The 10,255-nt window shown below is 35.3% G+C and overlaps 1 protein-coding gene across 1 annotated transcript; it reads right to left on the bottom strand.

The window, feature by feature from the left end:
• Positions 1 to 2,838: 2,838 nt before the first annotated feature.
• Positions 2,839 to 9,813, bottom strand: LOC117322110. Its single transcript, XM_033876865.1, has 8 exons — positions 9,634 to 9,813; positions 9,436 to 9,491; positions 7,515 to 7,731; positions 6,959 to 7,414; positions 6,346 to 6,453; positions 4,979 to 5,208; positions 4,240 to 4,432; positions 2,839 to 4,068 (listed from the first exon to the last, which is right to left on the bottom strand). The coding sequence occupies exons 1-8, from the start codon at positions 9,698 to 9,700 to the stop codon at positions 3,947 to 3,949; spliced, it is 1,449 nt and encodes a 482-aa protein (XP_033732756.1). The 5' UTR covers positions 9,701 to 9,813; the 3' UTR covers positions 2,839 to 3,946.
• Between the last annotated feature and the right edge of the window lie 442 nt (positions 9,814 to 10,255).

Raw genomic sequence — 10,255 nt, 5'->3', positions numbered from 1 at the left:
TTGAACTTTAAAGCAAATAACCCTTTGTTGCAGAAAATGTGATATCTGTAACAATTGTTTTTCCCTCTGTAGAATCTTACCTCTTTAGCAAACGTTTTTCTATTTGAACATTATATAAAATATATAAAATATATATATTTTGGTTTCCCGTTGAATATAACATATTTTTCACGAGTATGACAGAATATCAATATTTTTCATGAGTATGACGCACAAGTGAAAAATATCGGTACATTCTGTCATTCGAATGAAATGTATATCATATTCATAGGGAAACCATTAGATTATATTACATTTTAACGAAGAAAAGAGAGAGAGAGAGAGAGAGAGAGAGAGAGAGAGAGAGAGAGAGAAATGTACGCGTTGAAAAATCACTTGAATCTGTAGCATAATCTGTGAGGCCGTATGCTTATGATGTTAAGCTTGAAAACATGACGCCATTTTAGATGGGCTTCTCAACTGCTCTCACATGGTAAGTTTTGCTTCCATACCTGTTGTCAAATGAGTGTTATGTACCTGGCACGTAAACACTGCAGAAGTATAGTAAAATAAGCATTTATTATAGAATTGCTTCACAGGAAAGTCGGTGGATTTCAATGCGGTGATTAGAATCCTCATTTTCGATTGGTGAAAAAACCGAAATTATAACATCACCTAGACTTTTGATATCATCACGGCAGTGACAATGAAAAATTTTATCAAATTGACTACTTCCGATAATTTATTGGTAAAAATGTATGAAATATGTCTCTTTGTAGAGTGCAACCTTTACAAAAAAAAACCTCACCGTCACTACAAAAAATCGAAATGAGAGGAACTCACTTTCTGGAGTGTTACCTCTACAACTAATGTGCTCACTTTCTGGAGTATGACCGTATAGGGAACAACCAACCAATTGAAAAAATATATTTTGAAACAGCCCCTGTGTATAGAAAGTTGAGCCAAGGATAAAATGTCTGGCAGCCACTGATTGGCCAGTATGTTATTAAGTGAGAAAATAGATATGTAGCCTGAAAGGTAACTATTAATAAGAAATGTTGATATACATTTCGTTAGTCCGATTGATTTTTTCCCAAAAGTTCACGTAATAATAATAAACATGTAAACATTTAAGATTTTTGAGAATTTTTACTGCGAAATTCACCTATTTTCAAAATGGCTACCCTGGAGAAAACTTGAGCTGAAGGACCCAACTTTCTTTTTGATTAGGTGTTATATCAGACCCTAAACTTTTGTTATTAACCATAATTGTCATATTGAATTCAAGAATTTGAATGAAATACTCCAAAACGTTAACACTAAAGTCTATTGGAAAACAATTGGTTGGTTGGTCCCTATAACATTAGTGGAGAGTGTAAATACAGGTTCGGTAAGGTTCGCTATCCGACAAAGGGCAGACTGAGACTGTTTTTGCTGCAGGTTTCTCACTGCAAAACTGAATGTAAAACTACTGAGTTAATAAAATAAATATATATTTACCCAAATAACAGCACATGTAATGGCAAAAAAGAGAAGGGACGGAGAATGGTTTTATTTCATAAGAATTGGCTGAAAGATTACCGGAATGTCGTTGTAACTGTATCGTATACTAGTAGTGAATGGTATTGTAGTTTTTAAGATTTCTCCGGTATTATGATGGTAAAAAACAAATATAGCTATCAGTTACTTTCCTCCAGCGAGTAGTACTATACAAAAATGATATAGATACCTGTGTAAAAGTGGAACAAGGTGTTTTCAGATGCTTGGATTCCAATATTGGTACACGTTTGTTTGTGACATACTAGTCATTGAGGAATCATATTATTGAACGTAAAGACGTAAAGATGAGGCTGTAGATAATGTTTATATAACTCAAGATGTTCAGGTGTCATATATGTTATTATTCCTTTTTAACATTTACATTTGTTTATTTATATACTGTAGGGTTTGTTGTAATTTCTTTCTTTCAAATGCTGCAATTAAACGCATGTCAACATAATAGATGTGTGGCGTGAGAGTTCTGAGGCTGGATGGATATGGCGCAAACATGAAATGGAAGGATAGTTACACATAGGAATTTGTGAGAGAGCTACAGAGAAATGGTCGAGTTTTGTTGCTGTTAAAACGTGGAGAAAACGAAGCTAGCTATAATCAAGTTACCAGTTAAACTTAAACAGCAAAACAATATGACAATATAATAGACGAATATCTTATCTTAAAATGTTTTCGAATGAGAGATCCATGCCCAAGTATTTTATGAAAATTTGGTTATTTGGTTCAATTTAACCATACAGAACATCCTGGCTTGGAATGGAAATATCACTTACAAATGTTCTCGATCCGTCCAGACATTATTTACTGAACGTATGAAGCATAGTGGTATGGTTGTCACTTGTCATCCATCTAGTCTTCTACATCAGTTGTAGGTATGGGTTTTGTTATTATTATTGGGCTATCAATATTGTACGTAACGCGTACATATGAATATATTAAAACAATGCAACATATATGCGAGATGCGACAAAATTCACGAAAGTTGTAGAAAACAATATTTATATGTTTGTACGTTAAATGAAGATAGGTAAAGATAGCAATGTTTCCTTAAAATATCAAGAGAAAAAATTATCTGGCTGTATTCACCTATCAATGATTTACAAATACTAAAATATTATACGCAAGCGCTATTTCTGTCTCACATTCAACAAGAAATGAAAATTCTTTCCCTGGTTCCGAAGCAATTTGTGTTCATGTAATTGAAAAGAGTGAAGCCATGTCCATTGAGAGAAACTTGAAATTAAGAATTAATAGAAAAAGAAAAAAACACCAAAAAACAACAACAAAAAGACACCAAAACACATCAACACAAAGATGAAATACATTTATAAACATGATTCTAGTCAGACAGTAATTGCAAGGGTACATGATAGTATTACATATACTGTGTACGTTATCCTAGTAGAGTTTGAAATAGACGACTTTTTACTTATCCTGCAGTTAAATTACAACATTTGCTCACCCCCAAACCGCAACCGCAACCACACCCCCCCCCCCCCAAAAAAAAAATCCACACACATGCAAACGCTCTGTGACAGTTCACTAATAATGATAAGTCACCTTAAAGTATATGTAACACAGTAAAACGATGTCCATTGTTATTCGTTACTATTGTGAATCGTGCACAAGTTTCAGTTCCTGTATCTTAGGGTCCGCTGTGGCCGAGGGGATAAGGTGCCCAACACTTGATTACTATCCACGACAGTACAGACCGGCTAATATTGGCTTACTTTTGTACTATGATTACTATCCACAACAGTACAGACCGGCTAATATTGGCTTACTTTTGTACTATGACATTTTGTAAATACTATATAACTAAACATTACTTATTATTTTCTTTATAACTTATATTACACTTATGCAAATAGTAACTATTAAGCGAATGTAACTTTGATAAAGGGACCGCGATACCTCAGTCGGTTAAAGCGCATTATATGTAATCTCAGGTGAAGATCCGAGGAACGTGTTTTGACGCTCTCTGCTCATGTCGGGAAGCTGAGAAAATGACCGGTCTGTACTGTCGTGGCTGTGTCCTTAGTGCTCTGGGTGCCATACGACGGATCTTCTGTGCGTTGATCAGTGTGGTAATCGCCAAGTACTACAAGGCCATCCCGCCTCAAAATGACCCTGGCTGTTTGCCATATCAAATGGCAATATCAAAACCATATATAATCATTGCTCGCAAAAATCACATTAATATCAACACCAAGTATATAATATAGGATATAAATAATATATATACATTGTATAAACACAACATTTGGAAGAAAAAGATAATCACTGGATGCATGTCAGTAAGATTTTTAAGGAAATATTTTGATTATTTTGTAACGTTTAAATGCATCACAATTCCAAGTCTTATTAGAGACCTATTGATACTGCTATATCGATCCATACACTAATTCATTGGCTAGTAACGTGGACATTTAACACCACTGCACTGAGAGTCGTTCACGTCTTGTTTCCGCTTCAGTTGTGAGTGACAATGCAATTTTTTTGATAGCTGCCTTTGAAGGTCGTCGCAGTCATTGTCTGAAAAGGAGATAAAAAAAACTTATTCGCTGATTCAGTTGTATATAGGACGTTAAATTGTCACATATGCAAATACACACAAGCGCCGGACACGTGACAAAATCTCAATACCTGGCTTCGCGTAGCCGAATATATTATACCATGCTAAATAAAGGGTATATTTCCATTTACCATCATAGAAGACCAGTTCACACTTGTTACGTAATTTCTCGCCCACTGGGCTTTGAAGAATATCTTGTAAAGTATGACAGAATCGCCGTAGTTCCCTCTTCATTGATTTCAGGTTGATACCGGCCACCCTGCATTCATTCATCAAACTAAGAGTGCGTAATGGGGCTGGGTATTGTCCGATGAAGTTGTGCTTCTGTAACAAAGAATTCGTCAAATGCCATACTTTTCATACAAATAGTTCGTCTTTTTAAGTGTTTAGTGATAATAGGGACCAAAATGTGTAAGTTTAGAAAGGAAGTAGGGAACATCAAAATGAGCCCAAACTAATGATAAGATACAGCAGGACCAATACATTACCAACATTAACTACATGTAACAAAGGACATTTCTGAGAGATTGGATTTATTTTTAACACAACAGGAAAACAGTTTTATATTTGGGGGTATATAGAAATAATGATTATATAAAAGACGTTATTGCCAGTAATGCCACAGATTTATCAGGTTACAAACCATACATATTAGAATGGATGTATGTTCGTATATGTGGTGTGATGTATATACACTATTTTTATGGAATGAAAATGTCTTTTAAAATAAGATGTATCAGACTGATTTCTTTTGTCTCTAGTTACAAACAAGGGAAAATACAACGTAACACATTAAACTATAACCAATAGCACATGAATATTACTGAATGGCATAAACCTGAATACGATGTTGAAGAAATGTGTTTTCACCTTTGATTCATCAGAAATGTCTGCAAGGCTATAAATATCCAAGCTTTTGAGGATGTTCGCTCCACCACGATAGTCATCTTTCGAATCCAGGGACAGGACATGTTTGACATGTTTGTCGTCGACGACTCCTGGACAATTGCATGTTTCCGGTACCAACAGGTAGAGTTTATCCGGGCATTGACTTATCTTCGTCCTATCTCTGAGAAGATCCTGGAGAGGTTGTCCAAGCTCTGAAACCAAATATATTTCATACTAGACTTTTGATAATTATGACTATATATTTGAATTTATTTATTTATTTTTAGAATTCGCCACGTTCAGATGCTGAAACCAGTCTTAAATGAACAAGCATAATTGGTATTGCTAAACCAATATATGTCCCTTACCAGTCCCCGCTGGAAATAATAACAATGACCTTGAAACTTATCTAAAATCCCTAAAATTCTAACTTGTGCGAGATAGTAAAATATTTTGTATTTGTGTGAAGTTTGATCAAATTCCCCGAAGGAATGAAGCCGCTTGAGCGCTGACAGTAATTTTCTAAAAATAGTAACATTGACCTTGACCCCAGCCCAACTTCCCTATAACTCAAGCTTGTTCAAGATAGTATGGGTCCATATCCCTCAAACCATTAGAGTGTTGACAAGACTTAGTAAGAATATCACGTCGTAAGTACAAGACGGAAGGAGATGAAAACTATAGTTCCCCGATTTCACCAATATTAGACTAAAAACAGTATTTAGATATGACTTAATTAAATAGATATCTTATAGTATCTTTAAAACATTAAATCATATCTCCAAATCATGAAAACAATAGTACTGGTGCTATTTTGATTGTCTATTAACATAGTATGACCTGAGCCATATATATAAACCAATTCCTCAAAACGACTTAATACCTATCTCTACACAGGACCTCGACAGTTACCACACCGAACACCTATTATTGGTCCTTTTCACCAAATGATCACATGTATATTGATGATATCTAATAATAACATAGTAGCGGTGAATTGCTCCTCTAGACTCTGGGACCCACATTATATCGGTTGTCCATTAGAAATCGCTTCAGATTACCAGTAAATTTATTATACACAATAAATCAATTGATAACCCCACCTAACAATATACAATGTAATCCAAAGTCTCAATATAAACACTTCACAATTTAAAACAATAAGACATCAAGCTACCATTTCAAAATAAACAATACAACCTTCTAGAGAATGGCATTGATATTTCTGAAAATTGGTTCGATAACTAGATCATTTTTACGTCCAAAGTTGTTTACGAATTAAAAGTTTAATATTTGATAATAAACCTCGTGATGTTACGTTTCAAAATAATGCTAAGACATTTACTCACGTGAAAGAACAAACTCGAGGTAATTCAGGACGTAGCCCCAGGCTAGACCGTAACCGATGTTTCCAGCGGGAATGTGCCCGGCGTCTAAAGTCAGTGGGATGTCTTCTCCTGACAATTAGAGAGACAGGCGTTCAGAGTAATCGCAATGATATATTGACATATTCACGATCAAGTTTTTTTTTACATGTTTTCACCTTGCAAGGATTATACAAGCGACACACAAGATATAAGCTTGTTCGTTCTTCTAGGTCAGCTAACGTTCTTAAAAATTGATACCGATAATAATACCCATAATTAATAAACGTCATTACTTTTAATATTTCTTTTGTCACCATCATTCATTTTGAACAGCTTTGACAGCCTGCCTTTTGGTAAATCCTTATTAAGAAGAAGCTGACAATGATCGGATGGACGATTGGTGATGGACACCGACTACGCCATCAACTGTCTTTTGATTTCGGACAGATTACAAATAAAAATCTATAATGCCAGGAAGCATGAAAGGGCCTGATGTTATCACTGCACTACATAAAACAATTGTACTTCACTTTCTTAAATAATATACCGAGGACGGATTGTTGCGCTGTCTTGAATAGTACACAGGATCACTAACCTCTCAATGCTTGGTAAACTCGATGTTCAAATCCTTTTGTGCGAGTGTCAATGTAAGTCAGCCATTTAAAAAGATCTGGTATAATGCCAGCCTCAGTCATGGTGCCGTTTTCCGTAGAAAAGTGGCTGTTGTCACTCTCATCTGAATTACAGCTGTCAGATGAGACAAGCTCGGCTGAGTTGTTGTTGTCAGAGGAGATACCCTCAGCTTGGTTACCGTTGTCCGAGGAGACACCATCGGCTGAGTTGCCGTTGTCAGAGGAGATACCCTCAGCTTGGTTACCGTTGACACTTTCAGTCATGTTGTGGATGACCGGGATAATTCTTACTTTCTTACTTTTGACACAGTCTGCCAGAATGCTCAAGGTCTGCAGCTTGAACGGTGTGTTATGGAGTATGCTATCTTGATTGATGATCAGAATCAACCATCGCACCATTCCTATTGCCTCTTCTAAATCTGTAAACAAAATACAGGTATGCATGGAAAAGCTTTTACTTAACTACCATTTGAACGGACATGTAAGTTACATGTATAGGAATCAACATAACATACTTACCTTTGAATTCTCTTGCTCCTGCCATATTCGGGGATGGCAAAAGAAGTACATTTTTGTCTTGAAGATATTTTGTAATCTGTGTACGTATGTTACTAGATGCTTCATCATCGATGTTGAACAGAATGGTTGCATCGTACTCCTTTTCCTGTGAGTTGTTCTCTTCTACAGCACTCAGGACTCTCGTTAGATCATTCGCTGCTACGTCGAAAGATGTGAGCTGGAAAAAAAAATCGATATTTAGAAATCTGATTTTTTTTCTTTTCTAGGAAATGACTGGTTCTCTTAACATTGAAAATAAATACTCATGTGTTAAGCATAGTTATAACCTAAAATGAATACAATAGCAAAAGTTTTTCGCGTAAAGCACGTGACACTTGTCACAATTTCTTTTCTGAAATCCTGGAAAGCAAGCTACATGTATTAAGAAAAAAACAATTATGATTATGAAATCATATACGAACATGGCCTTGATACTCATTAAGCTTTTATTAACCTTTCAATAGAAAATCATTTTATATTTATTATGTATGGATAATATTGAATTTTCTGACTGGTTAAAATTGTCATTTGATTTCTGATATAAAGTCAAATTGACTATCCGGGTAGATGGATATAAGTTGATTGATTTGGCGTTTCTTAAAATTAGTGAGGTTATGATTTACTTCATTGTGGTATTGTCAAACAATGTCAAATATGTTTGGGGGGGGGGGGGGGGGGGGGGGGGGGTGTTACTAAAATCATGTACAGACCTTATTAAACGGCTGGAATTGTTATTCTAAATCTAATCTGTAGAAGGGAATTATTTTGCGTTGACTTTTCAATAAAGGGGCTACAGTTAAATCAAGATTTTGTGGTAAAAATATTCAATGATATGAAATATACAAATCACAAGTGACATTGCAGTCAGGCTCTATATAAAGAGAGTCAATAGCTGTTAACAAGCATGTGTTCTAAATATGAAAATGAGGAAACAATGTGAAACTCAAACACAATTCAGTTCGATTGTAATTTTTTTTAAAGGCATACAGTAAATATTAGATATAATTAGAAAGCATTAATAGATAACAAACAAAATTAAAATGAAATCACTGTTCAGTTAAGATAATCCTATAGAGAAGTTATTTTTCGTCGTAGTCATCAAAATGCCAAATTGCCAGTGCGATATTGACAAAGCAGAAGTGTGCGTTTTACGAGAAAAGAGGTAAGATGCAAGTGTAGTTGTTGAAAGGTTAACAAATAACAGCAAACGTACATATCTCATTATTAATCTTATTCTAGCGTAGTTGTCAAAAATCAACATGTCAATCTGCAATATTGCTTTCTTAAGTTGTGGGTTTGCCTTTGTGAGGAAGGCTTTGGGTTCTGTTCACATGCCGAGAAATACTAGAATCTTACAAAAAAGGTTGCTACTGTCGTTAAACGTTCAGCATTTTTTGAAGTGGTACGACAGGTTTTCCCGTTGTCATTATAATGTGACCGGTTGGAGTGTATGGCTGGATGTGTATGGTGGTATGCGCCAGTGAGGTAGCACTATGAAGTTGGCACCAGTTTCATTTCTATCGCAGTCTCCCATAGCACACACACATACACACACACACACACACACATACACCCTCTCACACACACACACACACACACACACACACACACACACACACACACACATACACTTAACGAATACATATCGCACACACCGGAGACCGTCAGTAAATGACTTTAGCCGATGCTAGGATGTTGAACAATACAAAACCAAAGCCAAAGGATCAAATAGTTACAAAGGTACTTTTATCGTAAAAAAACAAAGCTTGAATTGTTAAATAATGTCGCAATGACGCTCTAGTGAAATACGCTAAAGCTACAAAAATGTGAAATGAAAGTCAAGACAACATCTATATAAAAATACTGTAGAATAAAATAAAACCTTGAGGTATGTCTTAACTGCCTTTAGTAACACGTCCTTAGCGGCTTCAACAGAGTCTGAAATTAAGGATTGATGAATGATAAATTTAATTTTTAATGTGTTCTTATTTACATTCCAAGCGTAATAAGTGAATATTTTCATTTCGATATTTCCCTTACTATTAAAAATGGCATTTTTTTAAATGTATTGACAATTTACCATCAAACCCATAGGAGCTTAGCCTGTTCACTGCATCCCTTAGCTTTTGAGTGTTGAAGTATGGCATGCAGAGTGTAGTAGAATCGCGCCACCTGCAGGATCTTGTGCGCTTCGTCCATGTCGATCATGGGAGACTTTTCCATTTTGCCAATGAGACTTAGTGCGCTAGGATACTGCACAATGCAGTGGTATTCCTTTTTAAACGAAAATACAAAATGTAAGAAGGTAAGTTGTTTCCTTAAAAAAAATGAATGTGCATTTTCTCTACACAGAACAACACAGTAATAACTAATCACCGTTTGCAGTGAAGGCAAAACTATTACGTTTACTACCCTGCAGATCATGTACACGTATATTTTTTTTTGACCTATTTTATGGCAAATATTCCTTATGTGATAACTCTTCAAATCATCGCTAGCGTTAACCTGTTTCAATTTGATTTTATGCTAAAATTTGAATGCGCCAAAATAATAACGTTTAAAATAGGTCTAATTGAAAAAAAAAATCCTCTAAATAACCTCTTTACAACAAGCTACGTTGATGACAAAGTCGTGTAATGTATATCATTAAAAAATATCAGTTGCAGTCTTGTACCTCTCCCCCGTCCTCAATGCAGTATACA

This window comes from Pecten maximus, chromosome 2, assembly GCF_902652985.1.
Source record: "Pecten maximus chromosome 2, xPecMax1.1, whole genome shotgun sequence".
Taxonomy (NCBI): Eukaryota; Metazoa; Mollusca; class Bivalvia; order Pectinida; family Pectinidae; genus Pecten; species Pecten maximus.
Note: the sequence above shows the minus strand (reverse complement) of the source record. Positions and strands in the feature narration are given on the sequence as shown.

What these genes read in the sequence shown, in the direction of transcription:
- LOC117322110 (XM_033876865.1), bottom strand. Translation starts at nt 9,700, where the DNA reads ATGCCATACTTCAACACTCAAAAGCTAAGGGATGCAGTGAACAGGCTA. An exon ending in ACATTTCTGATGAATCAAAG is followed by an intron (nt 4,433 to 4,978) that starts GTGAAAACACAT and finishes TCTTTGTTACAG; the next exon opens with AAGCACAACTTCATCGGACA. An exon ending in TGAACTGGTCTTCTATGATG is followed by an intron (nt 4,069 to 4,239) that starts GTAAATGGAAAT and finishes TCTCCTTTTCAG; the next exon opens with ACAATGACTGCGACGACCTT.